This window comes from Melozone crissalis, unplaced genomic scaffold, assembly GCF_028551555.1.
Source record: "Melozone crissalis strain CALT ecotype California unplaced genomic scaffold, PUWL_Pcris_2 ptg000023l_1, whole genome shotgun sequence".
NCBI lineage: Eukaryota > Metazoa > Chordata > Aves > Passeriformes > Passerellidae > Melozone > Melozone crissalis.
This window is the reverse complement of record NW_026535801.1, coordinates 8,028,857-8,050,296: the sequence shown is the minus strand read 5'-3', so window position 1 is coordinate 8,050,296 and position 21,440 is coordinate 8,028,857. Positions and strand designations below refer to the sequence as shown.

Here is a 21,440-nt window from a genome sequence, read left to right as displayed (position 1 = left end):
ACCTCTTCCTTTTGGTGGCCAGCCCTGCAAACAGGTGTATTTTGGTGCAACCAACAGTAACCTGCAGGACTCTGGTCTCCAATGGAAGCCACAGAGGGAGGATGCAGCCTTGGATGGAGATATCAGTGCAAAAGGATGCCCTGGGATGAAAGCACAGCCTGCAAGGGAAAGCCCAGGACTGGCCTTGATGGACTGGAGATGAGGGGAAAATGTGAAATACCCTTAACACTCAAGGTGGGTGGAAGGCCACTGAGCCTCCAGGAGCTGCCAGCAGAGCACAGCTGTTGTGGGATATGTTCATCTCTTCAGACATGAATCCTGGCCACAAAGCAGGAGGCAGAAATAACCCAGAGTTTGGTTGTTTCAGCATTTTTATTAGACAGTGCTCCACTCAACAGTTGTACACATGGCCCTGATGCTCCCCTGATCGGTGCACAAACCTTGGGACATTGTGCTCCCATGCCACCATCACCCAGGCTGCACAAACCATCTCCTTTTACAGAACTGGTGCCTAGGAGAAACCCAGGCTCAGAGCAGTGTCCCTGCACTGCCAGCACACCAGCCAAGCTGGGAGGTAACTTCAAGTGCTGTTTGAGTAGGCAACTCCTCCCTGCTTCCCAGTCACCTCCCTGTGCTGCTCAGTCCTGTGAGTGACAGGGGATGCTTGCTGCTGTGTCCCCATGAGTCTGAGCCTCCTGACAGGGGTGCCCACCCTCAAGGAGATGAGCTTTTCTGCAATCCAGGCCGTCTTTTGATGGATTTTTGGAAAGGCAGCAGGAGTGTGGGCTTTGAGGAAACAAATCAGCATTCCAGGGCTGGTTTCTGCTCCTTGCCTACCCAGGAGGTTCTCATGGAGCTCCCTGGGCCACTGGGCTCAGCTGCCCTGCATTCAGGCACGTGTGAGTGTGACCCTGCCAGCTTTGGTGGCCCTGCTTTGTCACTGCTGGCCCAGGAGAGTGTCTGTGCTGCCCTGCTGTCTCTCCCCTGCCCTTCTGGGACTTGAGGCACTCAGCAGCTCAGCTCTTGAAAGATCAAAACCCGTGGGCACATTGGGCAGGCTGAGGAGCTGCTCTCAAACAGCACAAAGCTGTGTGGCTGCATCTGTAAACTTCCCTGAGCTCAGTGTTTATGCTCAGTGCTAAGAAAGTGATTTACAGAGCCAGGTCCCAAATTTCTGTGAACTGGTGCAGCATCAACTAAGGATGGAAAAGCACATCTACTCCCTGCAAGTACCTGACCTGCCTGAGACATCAAAGCCAATTAACCCAGAGCAGATTTTCCAGTTGGGTAGATGAGTGGTTGCAAATCAAACTACAACAAGCAGTAGCAAGGCAAACAAGTGACTCAAATGATCCAGGTTTGGGAAAGCTTATAAAAGAAAACATGTAAATAACATCTATACAGCTAATAGCTTAAACACTGTCAGAACTCAGTGGCTTACATTTCTTTTCCCTTGTTGCTGCTGGTGGGCACCTGGCACCACCTAATACACAAATTTAAATAAAGACTGCAAAATAAACTCTCAAAGCTAACAAGAAGAGACCACAAAAGCAAGCATGCTTAGCTCACTTTTGGACTGGAGTCTGCCATTGGATGACCAGTGGAATAGCAAGGTTTCATGTAAGATGGCAGTGGATTACTTGTCTGTCACTGGAACAAATGCACAGAAGAGCTATACATAGCCTTTGCCTTTAGAGCAGATAGGTGCAAACTCAGGACAAGCCTTTGGCATGTCAGTTCCAGCTCTGCCAGCTGCAGTATGACATTAAAAATATACGTAAGACTCCACAGTCCAGCACATTGACTTCACATGGCACAGCCCAGATACTGAACCATCTGCTCTCTGGGTGCTCAGAAAAAAAACACTTGAAAACAACTTCCAGGCAATAAAAAACTTCTCAGTTTTCCATCTGTTGCTCTCCAAAGGCAGCTAAATTCCTGCAACTATTTGTCAGCATAAAAAGAGGTTAAATAGCCCAGGTTACATTCAATAGAAAACTTCTTCCCAGGAAATGGGAAACAGGAAATAGCAAAACTCTGTAGCCAACAAAATACTGTACAGTTCTCCCTGCTCCCACCTGCAGCCCTGAGTTTTTAAAGGACACCAGCAAAATCTGCATTCTATCTTTAAAACTAAACAATGTAATGAGACAACTAGAAATGTTAGAGAACTCAGCATGCCCCCAGGAGGATGGATTCACGTTCAGTTAGGCGAACAACGGTGAGTCTGGAAAAAGGAGAAAGCAGCCTTGAACTGCATTTCCAAGTGCAGAAGGACACAGGGCAGCAAACTGCCAAGCAGGATTCAGATTTAGAGTTCAAATGCAGGGAACTTGGCCTTGGTAGGCACCAGCAGGTCAGCAAGAAAGTAAATTGTTCCAGCCATTCCTGAGGATGAAAAAAACACACTGTGCTTCAGAGAAATTCCCTTTGGGCACCATTTTTCTCAGTTATCCAGGGAGCGAATGAGTTATGATTCACAAAAGAAAAGGTCCTAAATATTTTTCAAGGTCTGAGCCCAGGTTTCCCAAGCAACTTTGGTACCTCAGTGTGGTAAAGCATTTTGAGGTTAATCAAACATTGAAAAACACCTGGCAAAATGCCAATGTCTTTTCCCCACTCCAGCCCTCTCCCTTCTGCTTTACCCATCCACAAGTTCAACACTGGGCAGCTTTGTCAAACTCTGGTCCTTGAGCCACTGCTGCCCAAGGTCCTGACTGATGGAAGTTTTCCTCTCCCCTGGGGAGATCAGGGCTAGCTGGGGGCTGGCTCCTTCAGCAAATACCTGCTGATGGCAGATTTGGGGGGGAGCTGTTAGCAGGAGGCACAAAGCACCACAGGAGCCACCAAGGCCCATAACAGCAGCTCCATTTATTCCTCTCACCTTTAGAATCAAACTGGAACACTCATCAAGGATTTCAATCCTTAAAAATGTACAGAGGACAGAGAAGCCAGGCTACAAATAACCAAAAGGAGCCATGAAAGAATTCTCCCTGAGGTCTGTATGTAAATCTGGGAGGCCTAAGAGGACAAGATGCTCCAGCTAAGACATTATCCTGTGTTACAGGGAGACTGCTTCTGGGCAAGGGTAAAAAAACCCTTCTTGGGTTTTGGTGGGTACAATTTCCTTTCCATCCCCTACACTGAGTTTTGCAAGGACTCCAGTGGAGCTTGTATTCTGTTTTCCTTGGTGCTAGAACAGCTTAGATCCAGGAGCAAAAAACAAGGCTAGAGACTGAGATTACCTTCAAAGAGAGAGAGAACAGCTTAGGTTCAGGAGCAAAACAGAAGGCTAGAGACTGAAATTACCTTCAAAGAGAGAGAATGGTGTGTCTGGAGTCCGGCACCCATGCTGCCCATAGCTTAAACACCACTCTGCAAACTGACAAAAGAGGTACAAAAAGGGGTCAAATTTGGTTAAAGGCAAGTCTTGAGAAGAAAATTCTATCCCTTGTCCCCACACTACCCCTTGCAGAGCAAGGCTTCTGAGAAAAATCTCTTCTGTACAGGCTGTCAGACAGTGACTGCACTGCTGAAGGACTACTCTGGTGCAGCTGGTCAGATTTAGCTGCATGTCTGCCCCACTAGAAATTGCATTTCAAAGGCAAAGGCAGTGATGTAGAAGGCAGAAGTGAATAAGGCCCTCTAGTGCCTCACACAGCCTTACCTTGCAGGCCCTGTAGAGGTATTTCATGCTCTGAGTGAGGTTGTACAGTGCCAGGAAGGCATAAGCATTGCCAGCTGTGCCATGGCACAGCCCGTAGCCTTTCTTCAGTAACCCATATTGCCAGATCACTTCTGCACACTGCAGGGCATCACTCAGGTACTGCTGCTCCCCAAAGACCTGTGGAGACAAGAAACAGTTGTCCTTGCTGAGGCAATGCCCTCCAAACAAAGAGCATCCCTGTGGCATGCAGAGGCCTGGGTGTCCTGCTGAAGTGACTGCGCTGTTTACTATTTAAGGAGGATATTTTTGATATCATGAGTGGGGATGTAAGACCCTTACTCCACACACAACTAGCTCTCACCATCCATTACCTTCAACAGGACAGCCCACACAACTGATGGGTATTTTCAGAAATATTTGTTTAAAAAACTAATTTCTGTCTCAGAGGTTAGTGTGGGGTGATTTCACTGTAACAAGCCATCCTACTTCCAAGCAAAGGAGGTGTCCCAGCACATTCTCCAGAGGAAGTTTCACATGAAGGGTCTTTGCAAGGTTTCTGGTACCTTGTATGCCTGGAGAAGCATGTAGATCACACCTGGTGCTCCATGGCACCAGTGGACAAGGAGGTCTCTGGTGTCACCGATGCAGGGGGGGTAATTCCCAGATGGGAACTTGAGCTGGCACACATAGTCCACACTGGGCTTGACTGTGTTGTGCAGCTTCACTTGGCTCACTCCAAAGCCAGGCTAGGAGACAGAAAACACTTAAATCAGGGACAATTACCATTCTGTGTGTCCCTAAGAGACCCAAGGTCTGCCCAAAAGGTGGAAACAAAGTCATCTATGGCTACATTCCCTCTTGCTCCTTGTAAATGAAGTAATTGCTTTGAGCTTTCACACTTCACAATTACCCACTCAGTCACTGGCTGTTCTGCCTTTTGGCAGGGACTTATTTACAGTCCTACCCTTGCATCCCAGAAATAAAGACTGTTCCTAGCATGTCACCTGGTCCTCTAAGCAAAAGAGCTTGCTGCTGTTTTTCCTAAAGATAAGCAGGAATAGCTTCAGGTACCCAGAGCTGAAGTAAAGTGATAAAAATTTAAAATCAGTATTAAGGATGATTCCTTGCACCTAGAGCATCTCAGCCCTTAGCTGCTGGGCCAGCCCAGCTGGCAGGCTGCAATTCTGAATCTTCACAGATGCTGCTGGGTGATTTCAAGAGGCTGACTTCACTGCTGACCTCAGATGAATGCAAGGGAGTGGCTTCAGTGTCCCAAAGACACTGCCCCACATGAAATCTGTGCAGTTCTGATTTCCCATGGCAGACTGCAATGAACACTCTCATCTAAGGATCACACTGTTCTCAGGCTGGTAACTGGAAAATTAAAAATCAATACTTGGGCTGTAAAGCCATTAGAGATAAAAGATGTTTTCCTCTCCGTATTTCACATTCTTGCTTCTTCCCAGGCTTTCTGTGCATCATGCTTGGCTGATCCAGGCTCCTTTTACTTCATACAGCAGAGAAGCATAAAGCCCATGAGTATTTTATGGGAGACTTAAAATTATTTAAACAGCTACTTGGGAAGAAGCTCAGGGACTTGGTACAAATTTAGGCTCACAACACATTGCTGTCTCCCCTTCTCCTAGCTTGCCATTCTGTGCTTCTGGGTAAATAACCACCTTGCATCCCCCTCCTGCCAAATCTCCTAAATTTAATCTTCTAAATCTAAATTTGATCTTCTAAATCTAATCTTCTTAAAAACCACCAACCATCTCTTCCTCTCTGAGCAATAGAAACATTATATTCACAGGACTGCTACTGATCCTGTATATGGGCTTTAACTTTGACAGTCCTGAAGGAAAACTCAAATGCTTGAAGCCTGGTGGCTTCCTTTTCCACCTGCTCTCAGAGTTAAGTCTAATAAAAGATTAAAGACTATTTCTACACCAAAATAATTTGTGTTGCTCATGAGTGCTCTTAATGCTTGAAGAATTCAATGTTATTTTTTGCTGTTATTTTTCTGAGTGCTTGAGCACTGTAAATATATGCACAAAGGAACCCACACAGGGGAATTATCACCCTCATTTTTTTTCAGAGCCAGAATAGGGAATATTGACAGAGCTCCAGTGAGTTGTGCAAAATAGTGAGAAAGCATCAAAGCAAAGGGGTACTGCATCTCCCAGTCTCTTGTCTTGCTCTGCCTGCTTCAGGCACTGCAAAACTCAGTTGCTTTATTAAAGTCCCACCTCTTTCACATTTAGAAGCAGGTTCTGCTTTGGATACAAAGGCATTTCCCACTTTCCTACTATGAGCACAATTTTTTTCAGCATGCTTTTCTTTCAGGGATTCTCATTCTGCACCAAGTAACCACCTCAGAAAATGCAGGGAGCCAGCAGATACCAACAAATGTGAATAATGTAGAAGCAATTAACATGAGGGGGAAACTCAGACCCAGCAGAGCTACAGGCCTTCATTATGTGACACTGCTGGTTAATGCAGGTCACATTTCTCCACAGATCTCCAAGGTCAGAGATTCAATCTTAGATTTGAAGAAAACCTTTACAATTGGAAATGCATGATAAACACATGGGTAAGTCCATCAGACAAGGTATCTTTCCCAGTTTGACATTATTAAGAGCCAATTCAAATGCTGTTCCTTGTTCAAAGAAATGTGAAACAGTGCTAAGGGCCCATCCCCTCATGTCTCTTACCTGCATGAGATAGTAGTAGATCCCAGCCAAACCATGGGCTGCTCCTACATAGTACTCCTGGTACCACTCAAACATCAGTGGGCTCTTTGCTGTGAAGTTCCTCTTTCTGGCTAAGCTCTCTCCTGAGGCTACAACTGCTTCACAAACCTGTGCAGGGATGGGAACAAATGTGGGTGAGGGAAATGTTGCTGCCCTGGACACAGCACAGTGAGTATTCTGGCACAGAACAAGATTTGTTTTTCTGCCCAAGCAGAGGGTGGAATGAAATGTCTGCCAGTCCAGTACTGCCCATGGATTTACATGGACAGCAGTGCTTTGTCCCTTTGGAAGAAAAGCAGGTATAGCATGATGTGGTTCCCCTTATTGCCAGAGTTCTTTATATCTAGCATTGGTTTTTAGCTGCCCCAAGATGAATTATATGAGAAGAGACAGATAACAAAGCAGCAAAAGGCACAGTACCTGCTGGATGTGGCTCTGAGGGATCTTTTCCTCTCCAAAGTGCTTGTTCACAAATATCAGTGCAGAGAGATAGCCCATGCGCCCGTAGAGGAGCTCGTCTGGCACTCGGGGGTCAGCCTTGTGTAGGTGCAGCAAACTGCAATGGAACATTCCCATGGGGGACATGAGAGGGAAATGCACTCAAACATTGCACTCAAAGCCATGGAAACAAGCACTAAGGCTGGAGCTCAAAACCATGGTTTGTTCCTTATGCTGCTGTATCGGAAATCAAAGTGATCCCTGTGGCAGGGAGAAAGATGAGGAGGACTCCATGATATCAGAAGGCTAATTAATTACTTTATTATACTATATTATTCTATACTGTATTACACTACATCTAAACTGAATCTGTAGAAGCACCCAGCTCAACTCAACTGCCCAGAACCTGGTGACTGCCTGCTGACCGATGGTCTGGACACACGCTTGGCTCTGATAGGGCAAGGGAACAAAACACCACCACTCGGGGGTCAGCCTTGTGTAGGTGCAGCAAACTGCAATGGAACATACCCATGGGGGACATGAGAGGGAAATGCAACCAAACATTGCACTCAAAGCCATGGAAACAAGCACTAAGGCTGGAGCTCAAAACCATGGTTTGTTCCTTCATGCTGCTGTACTGGAAATCAAAGAGATCCTCATGGCAGGGAGAAATGATGAGGAGGACTCCATAGTATTAGAAGGCTAATTAAGTACTTTATTATACTATATTATTCTATACTATATTACACTATATTACATTACATCTAAACTGAATCTGCACAAGCACCCAACTCAACTCAACTGCCCAGAATCTTGTTGACTTTCTGCTGATCGATGGTCTGGACACACGCTTGGCCCTGATAGGGCAAGGGAACAAAACACCATCACTCGGGGGTCAGCTTTGGGTAGGTGCAGCAAACTGCAATGGAACATTCCCATGAGGGAGATGAGAGGGAAATGCACTCAAAAATCACACTTAAAGCCATGGAAACAAGCACTGAGGCTGGAGCTCAAAACCCTGGCTCATTCCTTCATGCTGCTGTATCGGAAATCAAAGTGACCCCCGTGACAGGGAGAAAGATGAGGAGGACTCCATGATATCAGAAGGCTAATTAATTACTTTATTATACTATATTATTCTATACTATATTACATTTCATCTAAACTGAATCTGCACAAGCACCCAGCTCAACTCAACTGCCCAGAATCCTGTGACTGCCTGCTGACTGACAGTCTGGACATGTGCTTGGTCATGACAGGCCAAGGAAACAAAACACCATCACTCTGGGTAAACAATCTCCATATTGCATTCTGCTTTGGCACAGCAAAAGAGGTAAGAATTGTTTTGATCATTCTTTTCTCTGCTTTTCTCAGGTTCAGAGAATGTGAATCCCACACTGCTGTGCCCTAGGAGCTGTAAAGGCCAGGCTCTGGCTCTCAGCCTTCCACTGCATGAGGTGTGGAATCACTCCTTCCCTTCTGCCTTTTGTTTGGCTGATTGCTTCAGTCTGCTCTGCTCTTCCCAATGCACTCATACTATGTGCTTGGGTCTTAGAGCACCAGCTTGGAAAGCTACAGGAGGGGGAAACCTGGGCTGAAAGAAATGGTCAGCATAAAGCTGCTGACTGGTCAGAAAAGGCTGCTCACCATTATCTCCTTGTGATGTTATTGGCAAGGGGGACACTCTGCCAAAAATCACCACTTTCAAATTATAGGGCTATCCTCTTAATTTGGCTGCCTAAGGAATATTTATTTGAAAGTCAAACTAGTGCTAATGGTATGTGGAAAAATCTCACCCCTAATGCTCTCAAGTCCTGATAGAGAAGCCCCTTCCTCTCCATGCCTACAAATAGCCTGGGCTATGCTGCCAGGTGAGAAAGAGGTGTCTTCATGAGCTAAAAATCTAAGTAAGAGGTGAAGCTACACATGTTCAACATCAAGCTGCTGTGGCACATGGAAGAAATATCTTCTAGGAAGAACTGAGCAGCAGTGAGGACACCTTAGCAAAGTGGGGATGCTGTGGCTGGCTGAGGACAGCTTGTCTGGCACCAGGCTTTAGCCCACTAGTGCAGAGTGAAGTCTGCTGCAGTATGGTATTTTGTTTGCCACTTTTGTATTATGATATTGCAAAGCTGGTGATATTCCTGTAGTGTTAACAGAGACTGACAGCACTTCACACGGGTGCTTTGTAGCCCCATTCACTCTTGATGCAATTTTTCCTTTGTTTTACCTCTCATCACACTTCCAGAAAGACTGGATGTCTTTTCCTGTCAGGGCAGCAGGTAGCAGTGTGATTGGATTTGGCTTTATCTTTCTGTTCACCTGTAAGACAGCAATCTGAAAAGTGCCATCACTTTTAAAATACCAGCAGAAGTGGCTTTAAGGCTATTCCCTGCCTGTTTCCAGCTGTGAAACCAGCCAGGAAGAGCTTTGTGTGTGCTGAACTTCCCTGCCTGTCTGGAGCAACTGGACCACTTTTTTGTTCTTTGTGCATTACTGCTTTACCTCTAACTGCTTTTCCAGCTGGATCATCAGGAGAGGAAGCCTGCCAGGAGTTTCTGCTGTTTTTGAAACATGGTCATGCATTCAGAAAGAGATGCCTTGGATGCTGCTGGACTGACTGCATGCAGAATGCATTTCTCAGGTGTGTGGGGTAAGTTGTGGTCTCTGAAAGAATGAGCCACTCCTATTCACATTATCAGCCTATCACCTCAACTGTCAACAATCAGCAGTTTCTGGACAGAGGGAAATCAAAGCAGCTGTAGAGCAAAATGGGATTTTTGTACACCACTGGCTCTGAAAGCAAAGCTTTGACCTTCTGAATTGGTGGGAGGTGACAGGAAAAAGAGGGCTCCCTAGAACATGGCTCACAATTTCACAGGCTCTTGGAAAATAGGTTGCCCTGAAACATTAGTGTCTCTAGAGCATAAAAGCACATTTTTTGGTCATGAACTCATTTAGGAAAAAGCAAGCTTCTGTCTGTTCCACTGAAGGTAAAACCTGGCTGATGGATTCTCTCCACTGGCTCTGTAAAGATGAGGTGCTTTAAAAGATAGAGGACAAAATGCAGAGAGGCCCTTCTTCTCCACAGCTCTGATAAAAGTGCTCTTTCTATGCACTTGCACTGCACAGCTTAGCAACTGCTCTGTAACTAAAGAGCATACTCAAAAACCATTTAAGAGTTTTGATCTAGGGAGCCACTTCTCAAAGAAAAGAAATACTCTATTTTAAAGGAGCACAGTCAGGCTAACTGCTCTGGGAATTGGTGGCAGAGTAAGGACAGTAGAACTGTTCATTTGAGAAAGCCACATTTTTCTGTTTTCCTCTTGCAGATGTATGAAGAAACCAATTTCCAGTGTTCTGACATTATTACACCATTAGATGGCAGTGCAAAATTAATCACGAGATTCCATTCTGCCACCAAACCACAGGCAGAACAAGAGGGATATGGGGAGGGAGACCTCAGCAAGAAAACATTAATTAGAGATGCTTTACAACCTGGGATTTATGCACTGACCACAGCTGACCAGTATTGTTTGACAGATTAATTCTCTTTTTGTTAACAAATATGTTAATCTTAGTGAGATTTTGCCACTCTGTCAAAGCAAAATCTAACCCACAGATTATTACCAGAACAAAGAAAGAGTTCTGCCCCCAGACTGATTGTATCTGCATAAACCAGAAGATATTCTTAGTTAAGGGAGTGGAACTTGGTGTCCAAACCATACAGACACCTCTGACTCCCACCTGTGGCTTATTTTAATTGCTATTATGCATCACTTTCTCAGGGCTGTTTAAGGGCAGTCAGTGTTCTGAAGCATCAGGGGTTTTGTCTTTCTTTGTGCTGATCAGGTAGGAGTGGAAACTCTCTACAGGGCTGTTTCTCACCTTCCTAAAACCCATCTCCCCTAACTGAGAAATGCTTGCAAATACATCTCCTTAACTATTTTCCTTCCTCTGCCACATGCTGCTTGTTTGTCCTTTTCTTGTCTTAAGTACCCAACAAAAATGCATCTGAAAACAGTCGAGGAAAGGCAGGAAATAGAAATAAATGAATCATAACCAGCTGCATTCTGAAGTTGAAAGGGATGCTGTCAATCTTAGGTTTAAGTCAAAGACAACTAATAAAGAGCAAGTGGAAGCAAGTACCAAAATTAAATCTAATAATCTTACCACATTTTTCCTTTTCATCAAAATGACTGCAAAGCTAAATTAAAATGTTCTCAAAAACCACCAAACCCCACCTTCTGGTTTTTTTTTTTTGTTTTTGTTTTTAATTTTGGCACTTTTTTCTTCCTGTGTTTATCAGAATTATTTTTAAGATGGCAGTAGCAGCTGAACAATAGAGGCTTGCAGGCTGCCATGCAAACGTGTTTGTCCTTAAACCACCTCTTTCACCAGGGCAAGAAAAGTTGGTGCTGTCTTGCTAAGTTACTGGATTATTTCTCACACAAGACTGCAACAAAATGTCTTCACATTTGTCAGAGAGTGCCTCTTCCAAGCCCAGAGCAGCTCTGTGAGCAAGAGGAAGGTCAGGACAGAGACATGAGCAAGGCTTTTACCGGATGATGCAGTCTTCTGCCTGCTTCTGGTTCTGCAGCTTGTGGTAGACAACAGCAGCCACTGCCAGGGGCCCAGCATCACCACACAGGAACGTGATGGATCTCCTGGTCAGGCACCTCAGGCTCTTCTTCACGTACTCATGGGCCACCTGAAGGTAGGCTGGGTCTCCATACACATCAAACAGGTGCAAATACAGCAAAGCAATGCCTGCAGGAGGAACAGAAAGGTTGCATCCATTAGAAATGTTGGCTGTGTTACTTCAGTGAAGCTGAAAGTCTGGCCTGGCCCTCATTTAGGGTATAAGCCTGACAGACAGACTTCTGAGGGACATAACCCACTGCTTCCTTTCATCTCCTTGTAACTTGCTGCTGTTTGTGAGTGGATGGCAGGACAAGAGGACAGCAGGGTCTGACCAGGAAGGCCTGGAGAACAGAACTGTATAAATGTTTATATACAATTACATACAATTTTCATATACAATTACATATATATATATCTAATATTGTATGCTTTCATATACAATATACATACAATTTCATATACAATTCTTTTATATACAATTACATACAATTTTCATATACAATTACATATATACATGTAATATTGTATATTTTCATTTACAATATACATACAATTCTTTTATATCCAATTACATACAATTTTCATATACAATTACATATATACATGTAATATTGTATATTTTCATTTACAATATACATACAATTTCATATACAATTCTTTTATATCCAATTACATACAATTTTCATAGCAAGGAGCAAAAGATGAGACCTAGACAAACCCACCTAAATCCATACACTGTACCTGTGACTTTTGCTCAACAGCGAAAGGGGGAAAAAAATCATCCTTGGGGAGATGGTACTTGTGACAGAGCAGAACTGAGCTGTCACCCTCTCTATCTTTTCCCCATGGTCAGAGGGTAAGGGGATGGGCCACTTAGCTTGGATTGGATTTTTTTAAAAAGTGACACACCATCAGCACTGAGAAACAGCATCCTTAGGACATCCAGACATCATACTCGACTCTTTTTAAAACTTTCCTTTCATTAATCCTTTTTAATTCCTTTCCACTGGGAAGCAGCAGCAAGGTTGTTGCAGTTCCCTGGACATCATCTCCTGCTGTTGAGCAAGTCCCAAGCCTTAAAGCAAGAACTGGTGCATCCTAGAAAAAAGGGACTGCCCAATTCTCCTCTGCAGCAATCACTTGTGAGATCAGCCCCTGTCTGAAACACAAACAGCTGCCTGGAATACTGCAACAGGCTGCATGGTCCTCACTAGAGGTTTCCAGTGGACTGGCCAGCTACAAAACCAGTTCTGCTACTGAGCAGTCACATCAAGTGCTGTCCTTTGCCTCGGCCTGCCTTGTCTTCAGCCAGCTCTTGAGGCTTTCAGTAGGTGAATGAGGAGCTCAGTAAGTCTGTGCCTGACAGGTCTGTCACACTTGAACCCTCCTTCTGATCTGGGAGCCATCCTCAAACCTGCACTGAAGAAAGCTACTGGCCTACATCACTTTGAGAAGAGCTTATTTCTCCCCTTAACAATAACCATTTCTAAGAAGACTCAGGTCCTGCATTAAGCCTAAATTAATAGAGCCAATCTCTACAGATTTTGATGTGTTAAGGTCAAGGGGGCAATCGTGCTACAGAATTAAAGTCCAAGGTACTGAGGACAATTTCAAACTTGGATAATTTTCTCATTTTGCATGGGTAATCTCCAAAGCTTCATGTTACAGACAATTCAATTCCACATGTACATTATGTATAAAATTTCCATTTCCTGCTGAAGCTAATAACCTTGTTCTCTCTCTAAGCAATTCAGTGCTGGCAATTCTAGAGAGAGCTCAGCTGTACAGTGCCATCACTCAAGTCTGTAAGGATGTGGATATGAAGCCCTTCTTTAAAGGGGAACCCTCCTTTTCCAGCTAGAAAATGTCAAGTGACTCTCCTTGATTTATTTAGTACCTAGCACATCTTCTAGACTCTTATTAGCCTGATAGCTGTCTGAGCACAACTTGCACTCTTGACTTATCTGCTTTAATATAGAACTTTTAGCTTTGTAAGTAGTTTCTATTCCCACTGCCATCATACCACCCTAATTATGCACATAAGTATCCTGCCAAGACCACTGCAGGGATTGAATTCTTAGAAAGTAGATCTCACCACTGTTTTCCTCTGATTTCTTTGCCTCTTCTCTTTTATAACATTTCTCACCCCTTATCCTCTCAGGCCCAAGCATCTTTGGAAAGACTCCAAAAAACCACTGACCTGTACTAAAGGATGAAGCTGCTTTCCCAGAACATTCACTTTTCCTTTTTATTTAAAACTGAAAGGTCTTACAAACTGCATCTAAAGCCAGTTTTCTCAATTTTTTTTCCTGTTGTCATTTGATACTGGCAATACTCCAGGTACCATGAAAGCTGTTTGTTGTTAACTCTCTTCTGTTACAGTTGGGCAGAGAAAAGGGGAAAAAAATTAACAAAGGACTCATGGGATGAGATAAAGATTGGGAGAAAAAAACACTCTAAGGGTGTTCAAATGTAAAGGTATAAAGTAAATTTATTATTAACAGTCAGAGGAGGATAATGAGAAGTAAAATAAGCCTTTAAAATACTTTTTTACCCCCCAGGCCCTCCCTCCTTCCCACTGACAGTGGAGGGAGACGGGGCATGAGGGTTTTGGTCTGTTCATCACTCAAGATCTTCTGTTAATTCAGGGAGAGGAGCCCTTTCTCAGCTAGGCTGTGGGGTCCCTCCCATGGGAGACAGCCATTCCCAAACTGTTGTGGCATGGGTCACTTGTCCACAGGGTATAGTCTTTTAAGGACAGGCTGCTCTAGTCTGGAAGCAAGGCCCCTGTCTCTGTCCATCTCTGGAAGCAGGAGCCCCCTTGCTCTATTCAGGTCTCCCACTGGATCACAGCTTGCTCTGGCATCCACCCACTCCAGCATGAGCACTTCTCCCAAGGGCTGTGAGTGGATCTCTGCATCCCCTGGGAACTTCATGCATTACAGGGGCACAGCTGCTTCACCACAGCCTGCAGAGGAACCTTGGCTCTGGTTCTTGGAGAACCTTCTCTCCCTCTTTCTTTCCACTGACCATGTTTTCGCCCACATGTCCTCACATCCTCCTCCTTTCTGACTAGAAGAAAAACTGCTGCTTGTAGTACCACTGTCAACAACTCCCACCAATTCAAAGACTCCTGTAGGATCCTGTAGCACTGAGAAGTTGATCTCACCTAGGCTCCATGCCAGGGAATTGCCCATCCTGTTTCTGTGCTGGCCAGGCAGCCACAACACCATCTCACGGGCAGCGGCAGCTGCAGCAGTGCTGGTGCTGTTTAACGCCTCTCCTCATGTGGAGAGGTGTTAAAAATAAAATCAAGGTGTGCAGGCCCCACAGGGACATAAGGTGTGATCTGCAGTCTCTCTGTTTGGCTCATGTCTCCATACACGTGGGGTGCCAGGAAGGAGAAGCTGCCAGCCTGGCTCTGCCCTTTTATTGCCACAGGCTGTGCCAGCATAGCAGCAGCCACAGTGCCTCCCCACCCTTGGGGAATAAACTGCCTGTGCTCTGTTTTCATTTTCTTCTTAAATATGTCATCACAGAGGAGTTACCAGCCTCTGTAACTGGGCAAGCAGTGTGTCCATCTTTAGAGCCATCAGAGATTGGCTCTGTTGAACATGGTAGGAGCTTCCAGCAGCTTCTCACAGAAGGTACCCCTGTGGCCCTCCCCTGCTACCATAAACCAGGCCATGCCAAATCAACACAATCCATCAAAGAACTCCTTCCTCCCAAACTGATCAGAAGGGCACAAGCAGTGCCTTCAGCTTGCTGGTCCTTCTGTTGCCACCTGTGAGCCCCAGAGGGGACAAGGCAGCAGAGGAGGGCAGGCACAAGCATGAAGAGGCAATGTTGACGGGTGTACTTAGAGGGATACAAAACAAAGTCACCTGGTGGGGGATATCTGGTATTAACCTGTGTGCCAAGGTGCAGGCAGAGCATTTCAGAGCCAGTGCAGGTCACAGGGAAGAGTATCCAGGCAGTGAACTTGGTTCAGTTAAGGCAGTGTTGTTCTGCAGAAGCTCTTCCACAGCTCTGCCTTGCTCCCTCTCCAATGCCCTCCTCACCCCAACTGACTGGGTAGGTTTGGGACTGACTGGTGTTTGGCATGCTTTAAGTGGTACACAAACACAGCATCACCAGACACATGGAGCTAGGTAGGCTGTGAATTTCTGTGTGCCCTGGATGTCTGATGTTCAGTGTTCCACTTGGAAATGTGACCCAATTTTGTGACCTCTGACTGTTTCCACTCAGAACTACCATCCAGTGGCCTGCTACTGCCAAAGATGTCTGGGCTTTGTCCTGTTGATTGTTTACTACTGGACCTTTTTCTCTGTAGTTTCTCAGATGTACAATTTTTTTTGCTTCTAGCCCCTGTGCAGAGCTGAACGAGATGGGGAATGCACCAGAGAGCCCTTGATGGTACAGGGCTGCACAGAACATGTGCTGCTGAGAGACCAACAGGGCTCAGCTGACTGAAACAGCCACTCCAGCATGCAGAAAGCCAGTACACAGGAGCTGAGTGTCCATGCCTGAGATGCTTGCTCACTGCAGGGAATCAGGAGGCCAAAGTCAATTCTGTGTGCCTCACAAAGCCTGCTTACTCAACACCTTCAGAAGGGCAGTAAACAGCACCTCTCTCCCCTCACCCTCCTGCAGGGTAGGTGCAGAGGTAGGTACTACTTTGCATTAGAGATTTCTTTAGAGTGGGGCAGTGGAGTTACAGACAATTGTGCCAGTTGTTCCGGAGTTACAGCCAGCTTGTGCTGATGCCCTGACTTCAGCAACCACTGCCTTCAACAGAGCAGGCACTGCTGGAAATACCAGGGAAGGTCTTGCTTGTGAGATGAAGCTCTGCAGTAGGCAGAAATGTGAGCTAAAGCTCTGCAGTAGGCAGAAAGAGAATCTCATCCACATGATCATTCTGTTGATCAAAGACAGGCTGTGCCTCAACTTCTCTGCAAGTTTAGACTTGCTCTTTTGTTGGCCTGCAAGCAGTTTGCTTTGCAAGCAAGTTATGCCCTTAGACTGTTCTGAACATGCCTCCTTGCCCAGCAGGAGCTGAGCTGCGCTTCTTCTACCAAGGAAAGGAGGTTACCACAAGAGGATATTTTGTTCCAAACCAACCACCTAGAGTTATAAAGATCTCAGAGATCTTGCATTGACCCAGGGCAGTAAATCAGCCAGCAGCCTCAAAGCAGGATGTCAAACACAGAGGGCAGAAGCAGAATCCTATATCTACACAGTGATGAAGCCTGATGGTTTCTAGTGAGACAGCTGGTGCCATTTTATTAAGCCAGGCATGGGGTAAAAGAGCATGGATGGCCCAGCTTTATTGCCCAGCTCAAAGGATAATTAGCATCTCTCCTGGTGCAGACACATGGGATGCTCCTTGCACTCCTACCAGCATGCCAAAGCCACACTGCATGCAACAGTGAGGCACCTCTGGAAGTCCATGTTCAGAACTGGCTGGGGAGTCAGTGTGCAGCTTCTCTTCTGACTGCATGATTGATCATCCAGCATGCCTAAGCATTTATCCTGCCTTAAAACCTTAAAAACAGAGCTTTTTCTGTTAAACAAAATCCTACAACAGGTTAGGTTAGCAGAGGTTAGTGGTGATCTGGTCCAACCCTCTGAAAGGAAGGTCAGCCTCAAATTTGCATGCCATTGCTCTGGGCCTTGTCCAGTCAAACACTGACTATCTCCAAGAACAGAAAATTCACAAAAACTACCTGCCAAGCATTTGGCAGGAATGTGGTTTATGTGAGTGACCCAAGGCACTCTATTATCTCTGAGCAAATGCATCCTCACTTTCTCTTGTTCTGTAGGGATTATCTGAGGATTTACATTTTTCTGAACAGGACTAAAAGGGACGTAAGTTCTCTGGGTTCTGAGGTTAAAATGAACATATTGCACTGAAGTGAATGAAAAGTGTTTTTCCAAAAGTTTTCCTGAACTGGTTCAGTTGTAATTTCATTTTCACATGGCTTTCCTTTCAAAAGGCAACTAAGCCCTGCTCCTTGTCCCTACTTGCCAATGGCCAGCCAAAAGGTGTGGATGGGGCAGGCCAGCTGAACTCACTGGGCAGTTTCAGAGGCCCTCTGTGACTAAGACATTGCCAGAGAAGTGAATGCTTGCATGGAAAACAAACTCCAAATGAACTACCAAAGTGTATAGGAAGGTGAATCTCTCCCTTACATACCTCATCACCCTGGAAGGATGCAACAGATCAGTAAGCACTGGACTCAGGAGCATCCTGGCTTCTGCAGTCACCTGGTGACAGGAGTGAACTCCTTCCACTCCCTTTCCATCAGCTATTGCTCTCAGTCAAGACAATCTCTGGAGCAAGAGCAAGGCCTTTTGCATTATTACAAACACCAAAAGGCATCCAGGTATCCCTCAGCATCCTCAGGCTAACCTGGAAATGGAAGAGGCTGCTGTGCTTCTACCAGATCTGCTTCTGCCTCAGAATTAGCTCAGAGCAGTTTAGCTTCCCTCAGTCAACACCATGATACCAGTGAAACAGATTAGGGAAAAACCTCTTCCAGCAGCCTCCCTAAACTGATGAAAAGCCAAAGCAGAACACAACAGCTGAGGCTGGTCTGTACCAGGCACGTAGCAGGGGCTGCCTATGGGGCCCTGATCTCTATGGGGAACTGAATGAGAATGTAACAAGCTGATTCAAGTATGTTTTGAGGGCATTCAGCCATACACTGGATAATCTTGATCCAAAGTGTGCTTTCACTGCCTCTGAGCTGAAAACCTGAGCTCTTCCTTCCCTCTGCTCCAACTTCACGTGCCAAGAAGCCGTGGCCTCCCTGGCACAGCACACGCTGGGGGAACAGGGCTCTGTCAAGTGTGGTGGGAAGGAAAGGAGCCCCAAAGTAAAATGCCAGCATATGCTGTGCATTACTGAGTGCAGTGTAGTACACTCAAGCACGTTACATCTCACAGAGTTTGTGCCAAGAGAGCCATATTTCAAATCTCCCTTATTAGCGGCCACGAGAGTGAGGGCTGATTTCAGACTGCTGGGCAATGATTCACATGAGGAGATACTCAACAAGCCTTTCCTACACAAGCAATTACAGGAAAAAGCTGCTGTCTTGGCCCAATTAATTGTGTCTCTGGAAACCAGCTCTGAATAAATTAATATAGCTAGAACTGGAAAGGAAGGTAGGGTGACAAAGTTATAGCGTGACATCTGCAAACTTCATCACGCTGGTTGTGACTTCCAGGAAATCTGCCCATGGATTTTTTCCTATTAGCCAAGGCAAGAAGGCTGTGTGCCCATTGAGGAATGATCTCTGGGAAGAAAAGAGAAGAATCCCTCTTGAGAAACTGCCTTCCAAATGAAAACAATCTGAAATCCGGAACCAGATTTCTCAGCCACTGCTTCATAACTGCAGTCACTTTCCAACACAAAGTACCTTAGGACCACCCTCAGAAAAGGAACATGGCCTCTGGGGAAAAGTGTTTTCCTTCTCCCCAAGAGTACTCCTAACATCTACTATCCTCCTGCTTTGTCTCCTGAATTTTCTGCAATCATGACTGAAGACCACCTTTACCACAGCAGTGCTTCTCATCAGAGGGGACCCCAGGGCAGGGTCACACAGACTGGAAAACTGAACATGTCTGCCAAGGGGGAATCAGCCAGCACTCAGCAGAAATGTATAAATTCACTGGCAGCAGCAGCAGAGTGCTGCCAAGACAGCAGCTGATGAAATCAATGTTCTCCCACGCTGGAATTTAATACTGGCATCCTAGCATTTCTTATGAACTGCTCTTCAGTGCCTGTCTGCCTTACTAAAATTTTGAAGCAGGCATTTCTAGCACTGCTGTCATCAAGCTGCAACGTTAGTTTAGCACCAACACACTGAACACCACTCTCATAAGCAAACTGTTGGCATTAAGTTCCACAGCACCCACACACAAGCCAGCCACACCCAGATTGTACTGTAGAAAGTTGCCATTTATGATTGCAGTATACTGCAAAAAGAAAAGCAGCAGCACCAAAAAAATCTTGCAGCAAGCATTAGATTGATTTCAACTATCCTAGGGTCCCTGAATAGGGCCTGGCATAGCACAGAAAGCAGGAGAGATGTGAAAGCACACAGAAGCAGCTGAAGTTGGGGCACAGAGAAAGGTGTGTCCTCCATGGCACCATTGGGTAGAAACAGGGAGGCAAAGGCAGGGCATACTTCCAAGGAAGGAAAACCAGGTTGAAAATGCAGAATAGGAGAAAGACAAGCTCCTGGAAGCTTTGCAAACAAGTTAGTACAAGGAAGGCTTCCACACTTTGTTATACTCACATTAGTATTTCTGCTCCTTCTGGCAGGCACTGGAGCAAAGCTAGAGCTCCCTAAGTGGAGTGGCACTACCTGGGGAATAGGAATGGAGCAATCTTCCCATCAGACAAGGTCATCAGATAAATTACAGTTCCAACAGAAAAGACAGACATTATCTCAGGCCATTAAGCTCACTGCTGCCAGATGCAAGGGCTCCTTGCAGGTAAATGACTTACCGTGTACACCTGCCTACTTCATGGGGCAGTGGATGGAGCATTGGTTTTGTTGTCATCATCCCCACCATGGCTAGATTTGGAACATGTCCCTTTGCAGGCTTCCGTGCTTACACTGAAACAACTGCTGGCTTTCTCCGTGGTGTTGAGTCCAGCACTATTAATCCTGCCCTGTGACACTGTCGCCTTCATTCTGCAAATGGGGAGTCCTGAGAAAGACATCCCCTTGCTCAAATGGACTAAACCACGCAGAACAAGTGCCATTCTTGACATGGATCTACCGTGACCATTCCAATGGCCAAACCCCACGGTCTGCCAGGAGCTCATCTAGAGGTGAGCTCCAGGGAGCTGCTGCTCCATGGGGACCGACCCTACCTGTCCAGCCAGTGTACGCCGTGCAGTCATGCGGGTCGGCGGACTTGAGGCCCTTCTCCATCTGCTGCAGCAGCTCCCTGATTTTGTTATTCAGCCGCTGCGTGAATTCGGGGGTCAGCTGTGGAGACAAAACCCACCAAACGTGAAGGCATCGCGGGTGGGCATCGGTACACGGGGTATCCCTGGGGAACAGCGTTTGGAACCAGACAGGTGTTAGCTCTACACGGCCTGGGGGCAGACCCCCACGGCAGAGCCGCCTCACCCCAGCCCCGCTCACCCGCCCGGCCGCGTCGAAGTAGCTGGTGGCCAAGGACTTGTCATAGTCCGCGTAGGGGTTCGGGAGTGCCCGCTGCGCCATCATAGTGCCGCTCGGCTCGGCTCGGCTCGGCTCCGCTCGGCCAGGCCCGCCCCGGCTCCGCCCCGGAAGGCGCCGCTGCCGCCGCTCGCCCCTTCCCGTGCCAGGGGCGGGCTCGGGGCCCGCGGCTGCTGCCGCCCGTGCTGAGGGGCCCGCGGGTGCTGTGTTCTCTATCCTGTGGGGGTCAGGGCCTGTTGCAGCAGGTTGTGCCTGCTGTAGAGAGCCCTGTGGAGCTCAGGTTCCTTGCAGCTGACCATGCAGCTGATCATCGAGGAGTCGGCTGCAGCTGGCTCTGTGGGGTTAAGGTCGCTCTGCTGCTGGGTCTGTGTGCTTTAGGCAGCCCTTTGGAGTATAAGGTCGCTCGCAGCTGGCCTTTGTGGGGCTTAGGGACACTGTAGGGCTGAGGGTAATTGTCACTGTCTGGCTTAGGGAGCCCTGTGAGATTTTGGGCCCCTTACAGGTGGCCCTGTGGGGTTTAAGTCCCATTCGAGGGTCCCTGTGGGTTTGGCTCAGTTGGCTGTGTGCAGCTTGCAGGCCCTGTGGGATTAGGGGCCCCTCACACCAGCCTGGAGTGCATGGGCACCACAGGGGTTTGGGGATAAACTACTGCTGACAGAGGGTCAGCCCAAAGAGAATGTGCTGAGTCCTGCAGCCCCCAGCAGGATTTCCTCACTTGGGGTGAGACCCAGCCTGGATGGG

General features: G+C 46.6%; 1 protein-coding gene across 1 annotated transcript; it reads right to left on the bottom strand.

The window, feature by feature from the left end:
* Positions 1-1,902: 1,902 nt before the first annotated feature.
* On the bottom strand, positions 1,903-20,794 carry LANCL1 (LanC like glutathione S-transferase 1). Its single transcript, XM_054278207.1, has 9 exons — positions 20,664-20,794; positions 20,387-20,504; positions 11,418-11,625; positions 6,838-6,973; positions 6,379-6,525; positions 4,231-4,413; positions 3,668-3,844; positions 3,310-3,382; positions 1,903-2,388 (listed from the first exon to the last, which is right to left on the bottom strand). The coding sequence occupies exons 1-9, from the start codon at positions 20,745-20,747 to the stop codon at positions 2,312-2,314; spliced, it is 1,203 nt and encodes a 400-aa protein (XP_054134182.1). The 5' UTR covers positions 20,748-20,794; the 3' UTR covers positions 1,903-2,311.
* Positions 20,795-21,440: the final 646 nt, after the last annotated feature.

Bases quoted from the DNA above. Each gene is read 5' to 3' on its own strand.
- LANCL1 (XM_054278207.1), bottom strand. From the start codon at position 20,747: ATGATGGCGCAGCGGGCACTCCCGAACCCCTACGCGGACTATGACAAG. The intron at 4,414-6,378 runs GTAAGAGACATG...TCTGTCTCCTAG, and splicing joins TCTACTACTATCTCATGCAG to CCTGGCTTTGGAGTGAGCCA. The intron at 3,383-3,667 runs GTAAGGCTGTGT...CTCTTTTGTCAG, and splicing joins ACCTCTACAGGGCCTGCAAG to TTTGCAGAGTGGTGTTTAAG.